At 39.9% G+C, this 23028-nt stretch overlaps 2 protein-coding genes across 3 annotated transcripts in view; one reads left to right on the top strand and one right to left on the bottom strand.

Annotated features, from left to right (window-relative positions):
* Positions 1–2353, top strand: part of MTMR6 (myotubularin related protein 6) — a 40159-nt gene extending 37806 nt beyond the window's left edge. For both annotated transcript variants that reach the window (XM_031001310.3, XM_031001309.3), the window contains one exon: positions 92–2353. In XM_031001310.3, coding sequence (XP_030857170.1) covers positions 92–352 — 261 coding nt within the window. In that variant the 3' untranslated portion in view covers positions 353–2353. The remainder of the gene's footprint in view (positions 1–91) is intronic.
* Positions 2354–2895: 542 nt separating this feature from the next.
* LOC129526178 (uncharacterized protein C9orf85-like) overlaps positions 2896–23028 on the bottom strand; it is a 44622-nt gene continuing 24489 nt past the window's right edge. The window contains exon 5 of the mRNA XM_063697210.1: positions 2896–5625. Coding sequence (XP_063553280.1) covers positions 5588–5625 — 38 coding nt within the window. The 3' untranslated portion in view covers positions 2896–5587. The remainder of the gene's footprint in view (positions 5626–23028) is intronic.

The following is a 23028-nucleotide window of genomic DNA, read 5'->3' as shown; positions in this document are numbered from 1 at the left end:
ATATTTTGCAAAAGCATGTTTTCTTTTTTCATGTAACATATTGTGGTTTATGCAATTAGTAATTTTCTTTTCAAATTTGTGTTTGTTCTAGAAAATTAAACAACGCAAAAATAAGCAAACAGATGGCATCCTCACCAAGGAATTGTTACATTCAGTTCATCCGGAATCACCTAACCTCAAAACTTCCCTGTGTTTTAAAGAGCAGACTCTGCTACCCGTAAATGATGCTCTTCGAACTATAGAGGGCAGCAGCCCGGCAGATAATCGTTATAGTGAATATGCAGAAGAGTTTTCTAAATCAGAACCTGCTGTGGTCAGCTTAGAGTATGGTGTGGCAAGAATGACTTGTTAGACTCATAGAGTTTTTTCTGCAATGATTGCAGTACAAGAAAAGGATTATTGTGAGGATTGTCTGTAAGCATAACCAAAAGGAATTTGTCTAATAACAATTTTAGGGTTTAACAGTAGGCTAATAGTTGAAGGAAGGATAATAACTGCCCTTGTGAGAGAAATAAGTCATTTTAATTGCATTTCCAGCAAGCAATGACATTCAGTTCTGTAATAAATGAGTGGTATTTGATGTATTTACTCAAAACACAATTTGCACTGTACACTAGTGAATTGACATTTATGATTTATGTTAATTCAGCCAAACATAAATAACCTTCCTTAAGTACAATTTAACTTCAAGAAAACAAAATTTGACAACATAGTTTCTTAATAAATGATATGGCATGTACTTTCAATTATGTAGCTTTGTAACTATGAATATTTACATATTTTGCCTTTTAGTGATATTTAATGTTAAAGTGCCATGAAAAATATTTCTAAGAAAGCCTTAAATTCCCAGTGGATTCTTTACCCTTAAGTTTTACAGCCTACAACAAGATTTTTTGTTTTGTTTTTCTTCTGGTCAGCCTTGTTTTGTTTGTAAAGAATTGTGCTCTCATTACTGCTGGGGTTGCATGCTACAATACTTCTATATAAACACTTGTAGAAGTACACTGTTCACGTTTAGCCTGCCCCACTTTTGTATTCAAAATTAATGAAACTGAAGGTTTATTCTGATCATAATTTGTTTAGTGCTACATTTGATAATTTATTATTTACAGCTTAGACAATATTGATTTCTTGAATACGTATAAGCACATTTGACTGTCTTTTATGTATGGATTACTGCATTCCATTGATTCTTATTTTGTGGTTGGCTTTATTTCTTTCACAACTGTGTAAGTTTAAAGAGCTAAAGCTCTAAAACTGTTCTTAGAAACAATGAATAGTACATGTATATGTGTATTTTTAAACTGCCTTATTGCTCAATGAGTTGCTGTTCCTGGAGTATCTAACTTTCAGTTTACTCAAAAACTTTTGGGTAAATAAAAAAGGGAAGTACAGATAGTTTAGGTTGTGCATGGTTGCATGAATTTTGAAGTCATTTCTATGTGGAGCATTATTTTTCTTCTTGTTAAATATAGAAAAAAAAGAGATTCTAGTACAAAGTTACTGTTTAACAAAAGCAACATAAACTCTGGGAAAGATTTCATTTTGCCATGTTATATTTACTGTTTATTCTGTGTACTAGTACATATCTTTAAATTACCAAAAAACAAGAAACAAAACATAAAAACCCCAAAACTATCACTTGGAATTAGCAATATCACCCAACTGGCTTTAAAATTGAAAATTTAAATAACATGGTGGCATGAAGTACAATTCGAGTATTAGGCAATTTGCATAGTGTTCCTCATGCTACTTTCTGTTACACCTCTATTATATTAGTTTTGAATATAAACATCTTTTTCAGACCAAAAAAAACTTTATTGTATGAGAGCTTATCTTACCCTGTTTATTTTTCCAATGCTTTTCTGTAATACATTATGTAATTTAAAAAATATTCCTTTTTAAACAGCAACAGAAATGCACTATAAAATATAGTATGTGATTAACCAATCCTGCTTCCATGTTTAAGCACTGGGAATGGAAACTTAATCTCTGTGACTACAAAGGGAAGTTTTTGTGCCTTGGTGTTCCAGTCACTGATTGTGGTTTTAGAATCTTCTGTGGCTGACTTCTTGTATTCAACTCTGGTTTATTATCTTAATCTTCAACTTCAGACATATATTTGTGTGTTTATATGCTCACAGGTGGACTGAGAAATCAGTTACATCTTAAGTGACCTACAGGGTATATGTTGGCAAAAGCAGACTGTGTATATGTCTTATAAAGTTGGATTTATGTTCAGTGTGTTTGGAAGTGTATAGCATGTAAATTATTTCATATATTATTTAAAGGTAATTAAATGTTCACATTTTACTTTGAATGTTTTTCTTCTGGATAAAACAAATGGAATCAAGTTGTAGTTGTTTTTTTCTTCTCACCTAGGCAAGTAGACTTGCCCATTACATTAACATCACAGCATAAGGTTTGAGGAGTTTATTTTCCAAAAGTTTGTTGATAAATAATACCTGTTTCATACAAAAATAATTTCCAGAATATTTAAAATAGGTATAGTGGGCTAAAAGGCCCATCAGATGTAGGTAATAATGTCATTAAGTTTTCATTTTGTTCCTGTCACTTGCTTATGTTACAATCACTATTTTTTTGTGCCCTTGCCAACTTGATGGAAGGCAGGGTCCATTGAGTACAAACATTCGAGGTGAAATGTCTCTCCAAAGGCAGATCTGGATATAAATATGAGGAAGAAAATAACTGGCTGACAAGAGGATAATTTTATTGAGGGTGTTTTGAAAAGGTCAGCTAGGCTAGAAGTAGCTCAGGGAATCTTGAGTAAAGATGAAGGGAACTCTTTTAAAACAAATTCAATTTATTTGGTCAGGTAGCAGAGCAGGGAGGTGGTGTCAGTCAAGCCTGTTTTGAAACATTTTTTGCAGAAGGTCAGCTTTAAAATATTGAAAAATTTCCAGTTGACATGCTAAGTTGGATTAAATGCTGATCATTTATAAAACTATATAGTTGCTGCAAAAGTAATTGGGGCTTTTGCCATTGAAAGTGATGACAAAAACCGCAATTGCTTTTGCACCAACCTAATACTACAGTTGCAGACTTTTATTAGTGACGCTGATCTTCATTAGTCAAGTTTTAGTTATTTTGTTGGCTTTTCCATGTAGAATTCCAAGTGACATTAACATACTTTGATTAATTAAAGAAAATTTGGAGACTGTTTAAGATATATGTCTAGATATCAATGTAAACTATAAGCTTTAGGAACTTACATCTAGAAGAAAGCCTGGAATCTAGAATAATTATCTCAAAAAAAGAGTATATATACCATTGTACTTGATATAAGAAAATGTAAACATGAAACCTTGACATTTTAATAAACAGTATTTGTGCTACTCTAGTTATTTCTAGGAAAGTAAAATATCCATTTAAATGGCAACTTTTATAAAAAGTGGCCTGCATAACTGAAAGGAACTTTCAGAAGCTAGTAGTAGACTCTATAGCCCTGGTGTTCGGTTTCTGATTCAGTAGTTAGGGGTTGGGACTCTGGAGTTAAAATCATTTGCATACCAATAAATTGTTTGCACTCAGCAATATTTTGGATATTGTGATGCAAATGGTTGGGGAATCATACTTTGAGAAACACTGCTGTAAACCACCCATCATGGTCAGTAAACATCTTGTTTGTTCTTAAAGGGATGCAGAATTATTATTATTATTTTTTTTTTTTTTTGAGACGGAGTTTCACTCTTGTTTCCCAGGACAGAGTTAAAGTGGCACAATCTTGTCTCACCACAACCTCCGCCTCTGGGTTCAAGTGATTCTCCTGCCTCAGCCTCCGGAGTAGCTGGGATAACAGGCATACACCACCACACCAGGCTAATTTTGTTGTTTTAGTAGAGACGGGGTTTCTCCATGTTAGGGTGGTCTCAAACTCCTGACTTCAGGTGATCCACCGGCTTTGGCCTCCCAAAGTGCTGGGATTACAGGCGTGAGCCACCACGCCCCACCTCAGAATTACTCTTGTAGAAAGAGCAACAGGCTAGGGAGCATCACACTTCTGAAACATTGTGATACAAGTGGGAGTGAGAAATAAACCTTTGTTTTAAGCCACTGAGATTTTGGGCTCTTTGTTAACTGTGGTGTAACCGTGCCCCTCCTGAGGGATGAAACCATTTGTACAAAGTTCTGTTTTTCCATTAGTTCCCAAATGGCCTTTGTCCTGCTATTTTGCGTCAGTATCCAGCTGAGGTTTGTGCATTGCATTTGGTTATAGCTCATCAGTCTCTGTGTTGAACATCCGGTCACCTCTTCCCCTCTGCATTGACCTTTTGCACCAGACCAGTTGTAGTTTTCCCACTTTCTGCTTTTGTCTGATTGTTTCTTCGTGGTGTAATTTAACTTGTTCCTCTGTCTACTGTACCTGCTGTCAAGTAGGTACTAGATGAAATTCAGAGTTAGCATTTCAGGAAAGATGCTGTGTACTTAATATTGAATTACTGCGGGAGGATATAATGCCAGGTGGTTCCATTGTTAGTGATGCTAAATTTAATCACTTGGTTATCTTTTCATTGTAAAGATACATTTTTTCCCTTTGAACTCAGCAAACGCTCTATGGGGTGATATTTTGGCATCAAATTGAATATCCCTTTCCTTAACAACCTATCCATTAATTATACTTGCCCAAATCAGTTATTTCTTTGGTGTTACAAAATGCTGATTCTCTAATTTTGTTTTAACTTTTTACACTTACTTGCCTGCATTTGTTTGTTTGTTTGTTTGAGACAGAGTCTTGCTGTGTTGCCAGGCTGAAGTGCAGTGGCGCAATCTCGGCTCACTGCAACCTCTGCCTCCCGGGTTCAAGTAATTCCCCTGCCTCAGCCTCCTGAGTAGCTAGGACTACAGGCACGTGCCACCATGCCTGGCTAATTTTTTGTATTTTAGTAGAGACGGGGTTTCACCATCATGTTGGCCAGGATGGTCTCAATCTCCTGACCTCGTGATCCCCTACCTCAGCCTCCCAACATGCTGGGATTACAGGTGTGAGCCACCACGCCTGGCCTTGCTGGCATTTTTAAAAGAAGTGCTGGGTCCAGTGAGTACACATACACTGGAAAGCAGTGAGAGGTGAAGCCAGCTGGACTTCTGGGTCAAGTGGGGACTTGGAGAACTTTTCTGTCTCCAAGAGGACTGTAAAACGCACCAATTAGCACTCTGTAGCTAGCTAGAGGTTTGTAAAATGCACCCATCAGTGCTGTGTAAAAACACACCAATCAGAACTCTGTAAAATGGGCCAATCAGCACTCTGTAAGATGGACCAATCAGCACTCTGTAAAATGGGCCAGTCAGCAGGACATGGGCACAGACAAATTAGGGATTAAAAGCTGATCACCCCCCACCCCAAACCCCCCCAGCCAGTAGCAGTAACCCACTCTGGTTCCCTTCAACCTTGTGGAAGGTTTGTTCTTTTGCTCTTCACAATAAATCTTGCTGCTGCTCACTCTTTGGGTTCCTGCCACCTTTAAGAGCTGTAACACTCACTGCGAAGTTGACTTCCTTCATGAAGTCAGCGAGACCAGGAACCCACCAGAAGGAACAACCTCCAGAAACAGCAGGGTCCAGTGAGTCAAACATTCGAGGTGAAATGTTTCTCCAAAGACAGATCTGGTTGTAAATATGAGGAAGAAAATGACTGGCTGAGAAGAGGGTATTTTTGTTGAGGATGTTTTAAACAGGTCAGCCAGAGTAGAAGTAGCTCAGGGAATGGAGTAAAGATGAAGGGATTTTTTATTTTTATTTTTATTTTTTGAGACAAGTCTCGCTGGATCACCCAGGCTGGAGTGCAGTGGTGCCATCTCGGCTCACTGCAACCTCTGCCTCCCTGGTTCAAGTGATTCTCCTGCCTCAGCCTCCCAAGTAGCTGGGATTACAGGCGCCTGCCACCACGCCTGGCTAATTTTTTATATTTTTAGTAGAGACAGGGTTTCACCGTGTTGATTAGGCTGGTCTTGAACTCCTAATCTCAAGTGATCCGCCTGCCTCGGCCTCCCAAAGTGGGGAATTCTTATTTATTTACTTGATAGAGTCTCACTCTGTTGCCCAGGCTGGAGTGCAGTGGCATAATCTCAGCTCACTGCAATCCCCACCTCCAGGTTTCAAGCGATTCATGCCTCAGCCTCCTGAGTAGCTGGGACCACAGGGACACACACACCAGCATGCCCAGCGATTTTTGTATTTTTTGTAGAGATGAGGTCTCATCTCACCATGTTGGCCAGGCTGGTCTTGAACTCCTGACCTTAAGTGATCTGCCCTCCTCAGCCTCCCAAAGTGCTGGGATAACAGGCATGAGCCACCATATGTAAGTAAACACCCTCCTGAGACAAGCCAGTATAAACAAGTCAGGAGACAGACAACAAAGGCACCCTTTATTAAAGATACTGTACTTCATTATAGCAACGAAAGAGGAAACTCTTGAACTAAGACAACTGTTAAGACACGCATACTCTTGGGGGGAGGAGCCAAGATGGCCGAATAGGAACAGCTCCGGTCTACAGCTCCCAGCGTAAGCGACGCAGAAGACGGGTGATTTCTGCATTTCCATCTGAGGTACCGGGTTCATCTCACTAGGGAGTGCCAGACAGTGGGCGCAGGCCAGTGGGTGCGCGCACCGTGCGCGAGCCGAAGCAGGGCGAGGCATTGCCTCACCTGGGAAGCGCAAGGGGTCAGGGAGTTCCCTTTCCGAGTCAAAGAAAGGGGTGACGGACGCACCTGGAAAATCGGGTCACTCCCACCCGAATATTGCGCTTTTCAGACCGGCTTAAAAAACGGCGCACCACGAGACTATATCCCACACCTGACTTGGAGGGTCCTACGCCCACGGAATCTCGCTGATTGCTAGCACAGCAGTCTGAGATCAAACTGCAAGGCGGCAGCGAGGCTGGGGGAGGGGCGCCCGCCATTGCCCAGGCTTGCTTAGGTAAACAAAGCAGCCGGGAAGCTCGAACTGGGTGGAGCCCACCACAGCTCAAGGAGGCTTGCCTGCCTCTGTAGGCTCCACCTCTGGGGGCAGGGCACAGACAAACAAAAAGACAGCAGTAACCTCTGCAGACTTAAATGTCCCTGTCTGACAGCTTTGAAGAGAGCAGTGGTTCTCCCAGCACGCAGCTGGAGATCTGAGAACGGGCAGACTGCCTCCTCAAGTGGGTCCCTGACCCCTGACCCCCGAGCAGCCTAACTGGGAGGCACCCCCCAGCAGGGGCACACTGACACCTCACACAGCAGGGTATTCCAACAGACCTGCAGCTGAGGGTCCTGTCTGTTAGAAGGAAAACTAACAAACAGAAAGGACATCCACAGTGAAAACCCATCTGTACATCACCATCATCAAAGGCCAAAAGTAGATAAAACCACAAAGATGGGGAAAAAACAGAACAGAAAAACTGGAAACTCTAAAACGCAGAGCACCTCTCCTCCTCCAAAGGAACGCAGTCCCTCACCAGCAATGGAACAAAGCTGGATGGAGAATGATTTTGACGAGCTGAGAGAAGAAGGCTTCAGACGATCAAATTACTCTGAGCTACGGGAGGACATTCAAACCAAAGGCAAAGAAGTTGAAAACTTTGAAAAAAATTTAGACGAATGTATAACTAGAATAACCAATACAGAGAAGTGCTTAAAGGAGCTGATGGAGCTGAAAACCAAGGCTCGAGAACTACGTGAAGAATGCAGAAGTCTCAGGAGCCGATGCGATCAACTGGAAGAAAGGGTATCAGCAATGGAAGATGAAATGAATGAAATGAAGCGAGAAGGGAAGTCTAGAGAAAAAAGAATAAAAAGAAATGAGCAAAGCCTCCAAGAAATATGGGACTATGTGAAAAGACCAAATCTACGTCTGATTGGTGTAGCTGAAAGTGATGCGGAGAATGGAACCAAGTTGGAAAACACTGCAGGATATTATCCAGGAGAACTTCCCCAATCTAGCAAGGCAGGCCAACATTCAGATTCAGGAAATACAGAGAACGCCACAAAGATACTCCTCGAGAAGAGCAACTCCAAGACACATAATTGTCAGATTCACCAAAGTTGAAATGAAGGAAAAAATGTTAAGGGCAGCCAGAGAGAAAGGTCGGGTTACCCTCAAAGGGAAGCCCATCAGACTAACAGCGGATTTCTCGGCAGAAACCCTACAAGCCAGAAGAGAGTGGGGGCCAATATTCAACATTCTTAAAGAAAAGAATTTTCAACCCAGAATTTCATATCCAGCCAAACTAAGCTTCATAAGTGAAGGAGGAATAAAATACTTTACAGACAAGCAAATGCTGAGAGATTTTGTCACCACCAGGCCTGCCCTAAAAGAGCTCCTGAAGGAAGCGCTAAACATGGAAAGGAACAACCGGTACCAGCCGCTGCAAAATCATGCCAAAATGTAAAGACCATCGAGACTAGGAAGAAACTGCATCAACTAATGAGCAAAATCACCAGCTAACATCATAATGACAGGATCAAATTCACACATAACAATATTAACTTTAAATGTAAATGGACTAAATTCTCCAATTAAAAGACACAGACTGGCAAGTTGGATAAAGAGTCAAGACCCATCAGTGTGCTGTATTCAGGAAACCCATCTCACGTGCAGAGACACACATAGGCTCAAAATAAAAGGATGGAGGAAGATCTACCAAGCAAATGGAAAACAAAAAAAGGCAGGGGTTGCAATCCTAGTCTCTGACAAAACAGACTTTAAACCAACAAAGATCAAAAGAGACAAAGAAGGCCATTACATAATGGTAAAGGGATCAATTCAACAAGAGGAGCTAACTATCCTAAATATATATGCACCCAATACAGGAGCACCCAGATTCATAAAGCAAGTCCTGAGTGACCTACAAAGAGACTTAGACTCCCACACATTAATAATGGGAGACTTTAACATCCCACTGTCAACATTAGACAGATCAACGAGACAGAAAGTCAACAAGGATACCCAGGAATTGAACTCAGCTCTGCACCAAGCGGACCTAATAGACATCTACAGAACTCTCCACCCCAAATCAACAGAATATACATTTTTTTCAGGACCACACCACACCTATTCCAAAATTGACCACATACTTGGAAGTAAAGCTCTCCTCAGCAAATGTAAAAGAACAGAAATTATAACAAACTATCTCTCAGACCACAGTGCAATCAAACTAGAACTCAGGATTAAAAATCTCACTCAAAGCCGCTCAACTACATGGAAACTGAACAACCTGCTCCTGAATGACTACTGGGTACATAACGAAATGAAGGCAGAAATAAAGATGTTCTTTGAAACCAACGAGAACAAAGACACAACATACCAGAATCTCTGGGATGCATTCAAAGCAGTGTGTAGAGGGAAATTTATAGCACTAAATGCCCACAAGAGAAAGCAGGAAAGATCCAAAATTGACACCCTAACATCACAATTAAAAGAACTAGAAAAGCAAGAGCAAACACATTCAAAAGCTAGCAGAAGGCAAGAAATAACTAAAATCAGAGCAAAACTGAAGGAAATAGAGACACAAAAAACCCTTCAAAAAATCAATGAATCCAGGAGCTGGTTTTTTGAAAGGATCAACAAAATTGATAGACCGCTAGCAAGACTAATAAAGAAAAAAAGAGAGAAGAATCAAATAGACACAATAAAAAATGATAAAGGGGATATCACCACCGATCCCACAGAAATACAAACTACCATCAGAGAATACTACGAACACCTCTAAGCAAATAAACTAGAAAATCTAGAAGAAATGGATACATTCCTCGACACATACACTCTCCCAAGACTAAACCAGGAAGAAGTTGAATCTCTGAATAGACCAATAACAGGAGCTGAAATTGTGGCAATAATCAATAGTTTACCAACCAAAAAGAGTCCAGGACCAGATGGATTCACAGCCGAATTCTACCAGAGGTACAAGGAGGAACTGGTACCATTCCTTCTGAAACTATTCCAATCAATAGAAAAAGAGGGAATCCTCCCTAACTCATTTTATGAGGCCAGCATCATTCTGATACCAAAGCCGGGCAGAGACACAACCAAAAAAGAGAATTTTAGACCAATATCCTTGATGAACATTGATGCAAAAATCCTCAATAAAATACTGGCAAACCGAATCCAGCAGCACATCAAAAAGCTTATCCACCATGATCAAGTGGGCTTCATCCCTGGGATGCAAGGCTGGTTCAATATACACAAATCAATAAATGTAATCCAGCATATAAACAGAGCCAAAGACAAAAACCACATGATTATCTCAATAGATGCAGAAAAAGCCTTTGACAAAATTCAACAACCCTTCATGCTAAAAACTCTCAATAAATTAGGTATTGATGGGACGTATTTCAAAATAATAAGAGCTATCTATGACAAACCCACAGCCAATATCATACTGAATGGGCAAAAACTGGAAGCATTCCCTTTGAAAACTGGCACAAGACAGGGATGCCCTCTCTCACCGCTCCTATTCAACATAGTGTTGGAAGTTCTGGCCAGGGCAATCAGGCAGGAGAAGGAAATAAAGGGTATTCAATTAGGAAAAGAGGAAGTCAAATTGTCCCTGTTTGCAGACGACATGATTGTTTATCTAGAAAACCCCATTGTCTCAGCCCAAAATCTCCTTAAGCTGATAAGCAACTTCAGCAAAGTCTCAGGATACAAAATCAATGTACAAAAATCACAAGCATTCTTATACACCAACAACAGACAAACAGAGAGCCAAATCATGAGTGAACTCCCATTCACAATTGCTTCAAAGAGAATAAAATACCTAGGAATCCAACTTACAAGGGATGTGAAGGACCTCTTCAAGGAGAACTACAAACCACTGCTCAAGGAAATAAAAGAGGATACAAACAAATGGAAGAACATTCCATGCTCATGGGTAGGAAGAATCAATATCGTGAAAATGGCCATACTGCCCAAGGTAATTTACAGATTCAATGCCATCCCCATCAAGCTACCAATGACTTTCTTCACAGAATTGGAAAAAACTACTTTAAAGTTCATATGGAACCAAAAAAGAGCCCGCATTGCCAAGTCAATCCTAAGCCAAAAGAACAAAGCTGGAGGCATCACACTACCTGACTTCAAGCTATACTACAAGGCTACAGTAACAAAAACAGCATGGTACTGGTACCAAAACAGAGATATAGATCAATGGAACAGAACAGAGCCCTCAGAAATAACGCCACATACCTACAACTATCTCATCTTTGACAAACCTGAGAAAAACAAGCAATGGGGAAAGGATTCCCTATTTAATAAATGGTGCTGGGAAAACTGGCTAGCCATATGTAGAAAGCTGAAACTGGATCCCTTCCTTACACCTTATACAAAAATCAATTCAAGATGGATTAAAGATTTAAACGTTAGACCTAAAACCATAAAAACCCTAGAAGAAAACCTAGGCATTACCATTCAGGACGTAGGCGTGGGCAAGGACTTCATGTCCAAAACACCAAAAGCAATGGCAACAAAAGACAAAATTGACAAATGGGATCTAATTAAACTAAACAGCTTCTGCACAGCAAAAGAAACTACCATCAGAGTGAACAGGCAACCTACAACATGGGAGAAAATTTTCGCAACCTACTCATCTGACAAAGGGCTAATATCCAGAATCTACAATGAACTCAAACAAATTTACAAGAAAAAAACAAACAACCCCATCAAAAAGTGGGCAAAGGACATGAACAGACACTTCTCAAAAGAAGACATTTATGCAGCCAAAAAACACATGAAAAAATGCTCATCATCACTGGCCATCAGAGAAATGCAAATCAAAACCACTATGAGACATCATCTCACACCAGTTAGAATGGCAATCATTAAAAAGTCAGGAAACAACAGGTGCTGGAGAGGATGTGGAGAAATAGGAACACTTTTACACTGTTGGTGGGACTGTAAACTAGTTCAACCATTGTGGAAGTCAGTGTGGCGATTCCTCAGGGATCTAGAACTAGAAATACCATTTGACCCAGCCATCCCATTACTGGGTATATACCCAAAGGACTATAAATCATGCTGCTATAAAGACACATGCACACGTATGTTTATTGCGGCATTATTCACAATAGCAAAGACTTGGAACCAACCCAAATGTCCAACAATGATAGACTGGATTAAGAAAATGTGGCACATATACACCATGGAATACTATGCAGCCATAAAAAATGATGAGTTCATGTCCTTTGTAGGGACATGGATGAAATTGGAAACCATCATTCTCAGTAAACTATCGCAAGAACAAAAAACCAAACACCGCATATTCTCACTCATAGGTGGGAATTGAACAATGGGATCACATAGACACAGGAAGGGGAATATCACACTCTGGGGACTGTTGTGGGGTGGGGGGAGGGGGGAGGGATAGCATCGGGAGATATACCTAATGCTAGATGACGAGTTAGTGGGTGCAGCGCACCAGCATGGCACATGTATACATATGTAACTAACCTGCACAATGTGCACATGTACCCTAAAACTTAAAGTATAATAAAAAAAAAAAAAGAAAAAAAAAAAAAAGACATGCATACTCTTCATTCTTCTACATAGGATTATAGTCTGTAAGTTTTGAGCATGGTAAAGATAGCATCGATGGACAAGGCATCAATTTTTTTTTCATTTTTTTCATGTAGTTAAGATCATTTGCACTTTTTCTGTGAATTATTCGTGTCTTTTGCCTATTTTTTTCTAAAAAAATAGGTAGTTATTAAGAGCTTTTTATATTTTAGGGAGCTTTTTATATTTTGTGATATAATGTGCAAAGGAACAAAAGTTTTCTTGGACAAATGGTTGATTCCAAAACTGAAGGGAGAGTACAAGGTGAGCCTGAGATATTGGAAAACAGACCTGCAAATAATAATCTCCCAGTTTGTCATTTGCTGCTTATGTTTTTTGCCTTGTAGAAGAGTTTGACATTTAGGAGGTAGAATTGTATTAGTCTTATATTACTTCTTGTTTTGAATCATAATTAGACTGCTCTAATACTAGGTTATAAAGGATTCACTCATGTTCTCAATATTTAAAGGGTTCTATGTTTTTACATTTGATTGATCCATTTGGAATTCGTTCTGATATATAGAAAGATGTATGGATCCAAATTTATCTGTTTCCCAAATGGCTACCTGGTTGTTTGAATCATTTATTAGTAAGTTCATCTTGTCAGTGATTTCAGATGTCACTTTTATGTAGTTCTTGATTCTGTTCTGCAGCGTGTGTATCTGTATTGATGTGCCAAACCCATCCAGTTGTATTTATCTAGGCTACATGGTAGAGCTAGCTCTGCCTCATCACTCTTCTTTCTCAGGGTTTTCTTTGCTATTCTTTTTATTTTGAAACAATCCAGCCACACTGAAAAATTGGCAAGTACAGAAGGGACATTTTTTCCTGAATCCCTCTGAGAGTAAGATGCTATGATATGATGCCCTATGTTCCTTAAATATTTAAAGTGTGTGTCCTCTAAGAACAAAGCCATTTTCATATGACCATGCTCACACTTCTTTCTTAGGTTTTCCTGAAAACGTTGTTCCATTATTTTCTTGTTTTGTATATTGTCATGAAGTCTGAAGCCAACCTGATTTCTTTCCCTCGTAAGTGACTTGGTTTTTTGCCTTAAAGTCCAGTGGGTTTTTTTTTTCTTTTTAAAGTCAATAGTTTTGCAAGATTATGTCTTGACTCCTCTAAGTCAGTTTTCCAGGTATACCATCATGTAGATTCAAGTCTGCTTGTATTTAGGCAGTTTTCTTGAATGAGTTTTAAACACTGTTTTTCTTTCCTTTTTTGGGAACTCAAATTGTATGCGTATTAGATCTTGTTTATCTTCTATACGTATTACTTTCTGATCCTGTTACCATCTTTTGTTAATTTCTATTTAATTTTTGGGCACTTTTAATTTCTTTCCTTTATGTTTCTTATTGTATGTTCAGTTATTCATATTTCCCTTTGCAAACAAAATTTAATTTTTATTTCTGAAATATTTTCCTTTTGCTTTAGCTTATTTAAGTTCAGTAGTTCTTGTTTCACTTTTTTCCTCCATTTTTATTCGAGTTTTTGTATTTGTGATAAGTGGTTGCTTATCTCATCAGTACTTGCATTTTTACGTATATTTTAAACCATCTTTTAGTTTTGTTACCATTTGCCTGTGCCTGTAATCTTTCTCTTTTGGGTTTCATCTATTGAAAAGTTTTATGTATAATTTTTTTAATTAATAACTTCACATGAATGCTTGTTTGTTTTTCATTTTCTGTTCATTAGTATTTGTGTTGGATTTGCCTGGACCAGTGATAACAGACAATCCTATGTAGAAGAATGGAAGAGTTTGCATGTCTTAACAGTTTTCTTAGTTCAAGAGCTTCCTCTTTCATTGCTATAGTGAAGTACAGTGTCCTTAATAAAGGGTGCCTTTGTTGTCTGTCTCAACTTGTTTATATCATCTTGTCTCAGGAGGATGTTTATCTTTAGCCGTTTTCTTCTCTTCCGTTACCTCTACCCTTCCAAGATATTCTTTTCAAAGATATCCTTTTAGAACTAATGTTTTCTCAAGACTGCCCTTTCCTTTGACTCCCCAGTTTTCAGACATGGTGTCAATGTTTTTACTGAGAGAGAGATCCTTTCCTTCTGGGAATGAGCTCTAGTTGACATTTACTGATCCATCACCAGCAAAACCTCATTGTACTGTCTTCTATGCATTCTTTACCTGATTGTCCACTCTGGTATAGACGGTGGATCTACTGGTCTCAGGCCTTTATTTCTGCAGTCATATTTAAATTGAAATTTATAAAATTCTCTGACTCTTAATAATGTTGCAAGTGTATGCCAGGGGCAATCTAGTTTGTCCTCCCTGTTGATCTGTATGGTTGTTTTGGTGGATGTGGAAATTCTAATTTGGGTAGCTGCCACTTATCCTGTGGGAACCCAATCCCCTCAAGTATTCTTTTGTTCATTACTATTGTGGTAAAATATACATAACACCAACTTAACACTTTAACAATTTTTAAATGTATAATTAATTCAGTGGCATTAAGTACATTCACGATGTTGTACAACTATTACCTCATCCACTTTTCATCATCCCAAACAAAAACTGTGTACCCATGAAACAGTAATTCCTCATCACCCCACCCTCAATCCAGCCCCTGGTACCATCATTCCACTGTCTGTCTCTATGAATTTGACTATTCTAGTTGCTTCATATAAGTAGAATACAGTATATGTCCATTTCTGTCTGGTGTGTTTCACTTAGCATGTTTTCAGGATTTATCCATGGATTAGCATGTATCCAAATTTCATACATTTTTTCTGGCTGAATAATATTCCACTCTATGTATAGACCATGTTTTGTTTATCCTGTCATCAGTTAATGGACACTTGGATTATTTCTACTTTTTAGCCATTGTGAATAATACCGGTGTGGAACATTGGAGTATAAGTCTTCAAGTCTCAACAAGAAGTGAATAAGAATTTTAATTCTTTTTGATATATACTCAGAAGTGAATTACTAGATTCTATGATAATTCTATGTTTAATTTTTTGAAGAACAAACTTTTCCATAGCGGCTGTTTTACATTCTTACCAACAATGCCAAAGGGTTCCAGTTTCTCACATCCTTGCCAACACTTGTTGTTTTCCACTTTATTTTTATGATAACCATCCTAATGATTATTAGGGTATGAAGTGGTATCTCATTGTGATTGTTATTTGCATTTCTGTAATGATTAGTGACATTGAGCATCCTTTCATGTGCTTATTGGCCATTTGTATATATCTTCTTTGTTTTTTTCTTTTGAGATGGAGTCTTGCTCTTGTTGCCCAGGCTGGAGTGCAGCAATGCGATCTTGGATCACTGCAACCTCCACCTCCTGGGTTCAGGTGATTCTCCTGCCTCAGCCTCCTGAGTAGCTGGGATTACAGATGTACACCACCATGCCTGGCTAATGTTTGTATTTTTAGTAGAGACAGGGTTTCATCATGTTGGCCAGGCACGTCCTGAACTCCTGATCTCAGGTGATCCATCTGCCTCAGCCTCCCAAAATGTTGGGATTACAGGCGTGAGCCACCATGCCCGGCCTGTATATATCTTCTTTAGAGAAATGTCTACTCAAGTCCTTTGTTCATTTTTTAATTGGGCTTTTTGTTGAGTTATAGAAATACTTTATATATTCTGGACATTAATCCCTTTAGATATATGACTCGCAAATATTTTCTCCCAGTCTGTGGGTTGTTTTTTCACTCTATTTACAGTGTCACTTGATGCACAGAAGTTTTTACTCTTGATAAAGTCCTATTTTTTCTTTTGTTGCATGTGCTTTTGGTGTCATTTCAAGAAATCACTATCAAATCCAATTTTGCAGAGCTTTTGCCCTGTATTCTAAGAATTTTATATTTTTATGTCTTACATTTAGGTCTTTGATTCACTTTGAGTTAATTTTTGTATACAGTGTTAGGTAAGGGTCAAACTTTATTCTTTTGCATATAGAGAGCCAGTTTTCCTGGTGACATTTGTTGAAAAGACCATCCTTTCCTCCATTGAATGGTCTTGGCACCTTTGTTGAAACTCAGTTGACCACATATGTGAGGGTTTATTTCTGAGCTCTTTATGTTATTCCATTGGTCTGTATGTCTGCCCTTATGCCAGTACTACACTGTATTTAAATAAATAAATAAGCTTATTTATTTATTTAGTAGAGACATGGTCTCACTATGTTGCCAAGGCTGGTCTCTAACTCCTGGTTTCAAGCAATCCTCCAGCCTCAGCTACCCAAAGTGCTGGGATTACAGGCATGATTTACCCTGCCAGCCGACACTGTTTGATTATTGTAGATTTGTAGTAAGTTTTGAAATCAAAGTGTAAGTCTTCTAATTTTATTCCTTTTCAAGATCGTTTTGGCTATTCACGGTCCTATGAGATGATGAATATGTATTCTTCCATAGGTTTTTCTATTTCTGCAAAAAATACCATGGGATTTTGATAGTTATTATGTGGAATCCGTAAATTGCTTGGGGTAGTATTGACAAATTAACAATATTGTCTTCCAGTCTGTGAACATGGGATGCCGTCTCATTTATTTGTGCCATCTTTAATTTCTTTTAGCAATATTTTATAGTTTTCAGTGTACAAGTGTTTAGTCTCATTGGTTATTTATAAGTATTCTTTTGATACTATTTTAATGGAATAATAATAATAATTATTATTATTATTGAGACAGTTTCACTCCAGTGCCCAGGCAGGAGAGCAGTGGCGTGACCTCAGCTCACTGCAGCCTTGACCTCCAGGGCTCAGGTGATTCTCCCACCTCAGCCTCCTGAGTAGCTGGAACTATAGGCAGGCGCCACCATGCTCAGCTACTTTTTTTTTTTTTTAATTTGTCTCACTATGTTGCCCAGGCTGGTCTCAAACTCCTGGACTCAAGTAACCCTCCTGCCTTGACCTCCCAAAGTCCTGGGATTCTAGGCATGAGCCATTGTGCCTGGGCTAATTGTTCTGACTAGAACTTCAAGTACTGTATTGAATAAAAGTGGTGAAAGCTGGCATCCTTATCTTCTTCTTGATCTTAGAGGAAAAGGTTTTAGTCTTGCACCCTTGAGTATGGTGTTAGCTGTGGGGTTTTCATATGCCGTATGGCCTCTGTTATGTTGAGGTACTTTTCTTCTATTCCTAGTTTGTTGAGTGTTACTTTACTGTGAAAATGTGTGAATTTGGTCATGTGCTTTTTCTGCACCAAGATGATCACGTGAGGCTTTTTCCTTCTTTCTTTTAATGTGGTGTATTACACTGATTGACTTTCATATGTGAACCACTCTTGCATTTCAGGAATAAATCCCACTTGGTCATGGTATATAATCCTTTTAATGTGCTATTGAATTCAATTTGCTAGTATTCTGGTTGATGATTTTTGCATCAGTATCCTTCTTTTCTTGAAACGTCTTTTCTGGCTTTCATTCAGCTATTCCTTAACGTTGGCAGAATATAGGTTTGTAAACTAGAGGAAGGGTGGCCATCATGAAAAGCTGACCACTTCGGCAAGGAAGAAGGAAGAAAAACATTTCTCAGATTTATTAACTGAACCATCATCCTTTTGCTCATCTTAAATTGCTCTGTTGATATGGTTGTCAAAAATATGAAAATTAAACACACAAGGATCATATACAATATATGAGAAATTTCAGGTGCACTCTAGCCAAGCTATCTGAAAGCAAACATGGAATATCATAAAAGAAATGAAATTGGAGATGTTGAATAGAACACATGTGTGTGAAACTGGGTGAGTGAGAAGCTCTTATTCAAATTACCAGATCACCAGACATTATTATCAGAGGGTGTTGCTGTTCCTCAACTTAGTTTCAAAAGCTTGACAGAAGAAATTGTCAGCTCCTCTGCCCTGTTTTTAACTGATCCAACTGCATGCTTGTATACAAGACAGTTCCTCCAGGAAGATGTAAATTCCAAAGTCTTTATCTAATAATGTATTCGCTAGAAACAGCAGACATTGGGCAGATTGTCAAGAAATAAGGCCTTGACAAGCAATCTTGGCATTTGAGGAGGGGAAGGAGGACTGGTGGCAAAGGCGTTGTGGCAAGGGAGGGCCTAGGGGAATCGTGGAGGATTTGGGGCTCACTGGAGCCAGCAGAAGGTAGATTTTTTGAGCAGCTGGTAGATAGCGAAACAAAACATCAGAGAGTTTGGGAACAAAAGTTGAGTGGGCAGAGAGGGTGCCCTTTTCCTTCTTTGCTTGTCCTTGCGTAAGTCTGGGGGAGGTGTGTGTGTGAGAGAGAGAAACAGAGAGGCCTGTGGGACTGGGTATCTCAGGTCTCAGGGCTCAGCATCAGCAACCTCTGCTCATACAAGCCCCGGCCTCGTTCTGTATTCCCCTTCAGCTCACTCGAATTCCTCTCCCCGCAGAACGTCTATTTAATGTATTGAGATGCTTGTCCTGCAAGTGTGTATGTGTGTGTGTGTTTAAAATTTACATAGATGTTACTGAGTCCCTCTTTCTGCCTCTTCTGTTTTTGTGTTTGTTTGTTTGTTTTGTTTTGAGATGGAGTCTCGCTCTGTCGCCCAGGCTGGAGTGCAGTGGTGCAATCTCGACTCACTGCAACTTCCATCTTCCAGGTTCAAGCGATTCTCCTGCCTCAGCCTCCTGCGTAGCTGGGACTACAGGCGTGTGTCACCACACCTGGCTAATTTTTTTGTACTTTTAGTAGAGACGGGATTTCATCATGTTAGCCAGGATGGTCTCGATCTCCTGACCTCATGATCCGCCCGCCTCAGCCTCCCAAAGTGCTGGGATTACAGGCATGAGCCACCTTGTCTTACTCATATTATCTCCTTACTCTCCTTTCCTATGATTCTTTTTCCACGTTGCCCCCAACTCCCCCCAATTTCTTTCAGTCATTTGGCATTTATTGAGTGCCTAGTGCATGCCAAGTAGGGTGCTGGGTACATTACAGACATTGTTTGGTATACTATTCACAGTAACCCTGCAAGGACAGTGGTCTTTTCCTCATTTTTGTGAAGAAGCCAACTCAGCACTTAGGTAACGTGCTCACATTACGCAGCCAGCAATCTGTATTCACACTTAGCCTTGCTATTCCAAAACCCTTCTTAATCTTCATTAAAAACAATTCACCCAGCTCTCTCTTAAATGAAATGATACTGACCAACGTGGCCATCTCTTAGGACCTAGGTAATCTCACTACTTGCAGATTTGCTGGCACTCCCAGCTAATGTGTGTTCAATGCTCATGGGAGGCAGCACAGGGCAGTGGTTAGAACACAGACCCTGGAGCCTGGCCGGTCCCTGCTCTGCCCCAAGCATCTGTGAACTTTGGACAGGTTGGCCATCCCCTCCCTCGAAAAACAAGCCAGGTTCGATGTGGTCGAGTGATGAAAAAGAGGTTTGCATGTTTTTAAATTCATTCACTTGACAAATATTTGATTTGCCTACCACATGCCAGGTATTATTATAGAAACTGGGGACAGAGAAGAGGACCAAATACAAAAGCCCGTGTCCCCGGGAAGCTTACCTTCCAGTGTTAGCAGGTAAGATGGCTGCTATGAAAGGAAGGACAGGGGCCGGGCGTGGTAGCTCACACCTGTAATCCCAGCACTTTGGGAGGCTGAGGTAGGTGGATCACCTGGGGCCAGGAGTTCAAGACCAGCCTGGCCAACATGGTGAAACCCCATCTCTACTAAAAATACAAAAATTGGCCGGGCGTGGTGGTGGGCGTCTGTAGTCCCAGCTACTTGGGAGGTTGAGGCAGGAGAATGGCTTAATCTGGGAGGCGGAGGCGGAGGTTGCCATGAGCCAAGATTGCACCATTGCATTCCAGCCTGGGCAACAAAAGCGAAACTCCGTCTCAAAAAAATATTAAGGAAGGACAGGGACCTTAACTTGAGGACAAGCAGTAGGCTGATAACTATGATGCACCACTGTCTGCTGTGTGCTGGAGCCTGCTTCTGACTAATTGTGTAGTTCATTCTCCAAGGGCAAGATTTTATTTTCTAACAGCTTTATTGAGATATAATTTACATACTTTAATATTCACCCATTTTAAATGTACAATTCAGTGATTTTTAGTAAATAGAGAGTTTTGCAGCTGTCACTTCAATCCCATTTTAGAACATTTCCATCACTCCATAAAGCTCCTTCACACAAGAGGAAGGTGTAGTTTTTGGAATAAATGAAGGGAGGTGGTGTTTTTTGTGGAGAAAGTGCTGGCCCAAGGACCAGGAGAACCAGGACCTAGTTCCAGCTCTGCAATGGGATCTGGGAAAGGCACCTCCGCACAGGGCCTCATTCCCTCACCCGTTACATGAAGGCATTGTTTGCCATGTTCCTTTACAGTTCTAAGATGTTGTGATTTAATTTAAGGAAGATCCAAGTATCTGGCAGTTAGAGAGGGATGCAATGGAGAAGAGAGATTTAAAATATAAGAGGAAAGGGAGTGTTGCTAAGAAAATTATCAGAGGCATTCATGTGGGGAGTATGGGGAGTTAAGTAAGGAGGGGAAGACTCAGGGCCTTCGAATCCAACCCAAGGATTTGAGTCCATCGACTGTCAGGGAGGTACCAGTGAAACTTTTGGTCATTCATTTTTTATAACAGAGAATGACCCAAGGTATGGTAAGCTGAAATGAGGCTCAAGTTTAAATCCTATCAATAGGAATGAGAGTTTGAGCAAGTTAACCCCTGTAATCTTCTGTTTCTTTGTAGAGAATATCAACCTCACTGAATTGAAGTTAGTTGACAGGTATGTGTGAAGCACACAATCAGGCTTGCTGCCAAGTACTTGATGTTTTAATACAAAAGCTATTTTATGAATATTAATTTGGTAGCAACATAGTGAGTGGATTAGAGGAGAGCCGGTAGTTCAGTGTTTCTCAGAATCTAGTTCCCTGACCAACTGTGTCAGCATCACTTAGAGTACCTTGTTAAAAATGTAGACTCTTGAGCTCAGTCCCAGATCAGATGAGCTGAGCATCAGACTGGGCCCTGGAGACCAGTATTTTCATAGGCTCCCAGGGGATGTTTATACACATTTAAGAACCAGTGTGACAGGTTAGCCCTTAGTAAACATTACTTGTTTACTAAGTAAACAAGTTTACTTAGTTTTGCTGCAAGTTTACAAGTTTTGCTGCTGTAAATTACTGCTCTTATAGCATAAAGAAGTCTAGCTTGGGGAGGGGTCATCAAAGACTTCCTTTTGACCTGTTTGCATATAGGAGTAGGCTTTGGATGAATGTGTAGGCTCTAGCCAGGTAGGAAGGGTAAAGTTATCCAGTTAGAATATATAGAGAGGTAAATAAGGGACATCATGGCTTTTGGTGGTGAGCAACATATTTTAAAATATGATCATAATGAAAATGTGACTAGACAGTAGTAAGAGCTGTGTTGGATGTCATATTGAGGAAGATGGAGAGGCAGTTTGGAGCTTTGGTTTTACGCAAGAGTGATACAAGGTCAGACTGAATTTAGAGGGCCTAGGTATGAGCGTGGATATAAAGCAGTGGTGACTTCCAGGTTTTTCACAGGCTGACTGGGATAGATGGGGCTGCCATTCATCTAGGAAGGGAATAGAAGAATCAGGTATGTGAGAAAGAGGCTTAGGTTTTAGGGGTATTACATGGAGATGTCTCTGAGACATCCAAGTGGAGCTATTTATACAAATTGGAATATGGGGCTGGTGTTAAGGGAAGAGATGTCAATTAGAGAGGGAAATCTGGAAGCCACCAGATTATAGTGCAGAATTAAGCCATGGGCATGCATAAAATTTTTCAGTTCTTAGAATAAGATAAGAGATCTGAGAAGGAATCCCTCAAAACTGGGCAGACCTTAAGAAAAAACAGCAAAAGAGAGAGCACTGGAAAACCAAAGAGAGACAGGATCCAGGGAGGAAGTTTGATTGAGAAAATTATTAACTATGTCCAGTGCCACCTAGAGGTCATTTAAAGAGTAGAAATTGTCCCTGTCATTTTCATTTAGCAAGAGCAGTTTCAGTAGGGATTAGAGGCCGACATTAGGCAGTAGAAGCTTTATAGTTTAACGGGGGACATGAGTAAGTAGAGACCATGAATGCAGACTACATTTTTATCTTTATAACTTTTCTAATAAAATAACTGAAGTAGGGCTGGGCATGGTGGCTCAAGAGTGTAATCCCAGCACTTTGGGAAGTTGAGGTGGGAGGATTGCTTGAGCCCAGGAGTTCAACACCAGCCTGAGCAACATAATGAGATTCCATCTCTACAAAAATTTAGGTGTGGTGCCATGCATTTGTAGTCCCAGCTTCTCGGGAGGCTGAATTGGGAAGATCGTTTGAGCCTAGGAGGTCAAGGCTACAGTGAGCCATGATCTCTCCACTGCACTCCAGACTGGGTGAAAGAGCAAGACCCTGTCCCCCCAACCAAAAAAAAAAGAATTGGAAAAAGAGAATATATTAAAGATATCCTAGGGACTGGACATGGAAAAGGAAAAATGTCTCATTTCTTGTTCTGGACTATAAGGCTTTCTTTTAGTGGCAAGAAAGTGTTGTCCTCTTTTTA

Source organism: Gorilla gorilla, chromosome 14, assembly GCF_029281585.2.
Source record: "Gorilla gorilla gorilla isolate KB3781 chromosome 14, NHGRI_mGorGor1-v2.1_pri, whole genome shotgun sequence".
Classification (NCBI taxonomy): Eukaryota; Metazoa; Chordata; class Mammalia; order Primates; family Hominidae; genus Gorilla; species Gorilla gorilla.
This window is presented reverse-complemented; position numbering and strand designations above follow the sequence as displayed.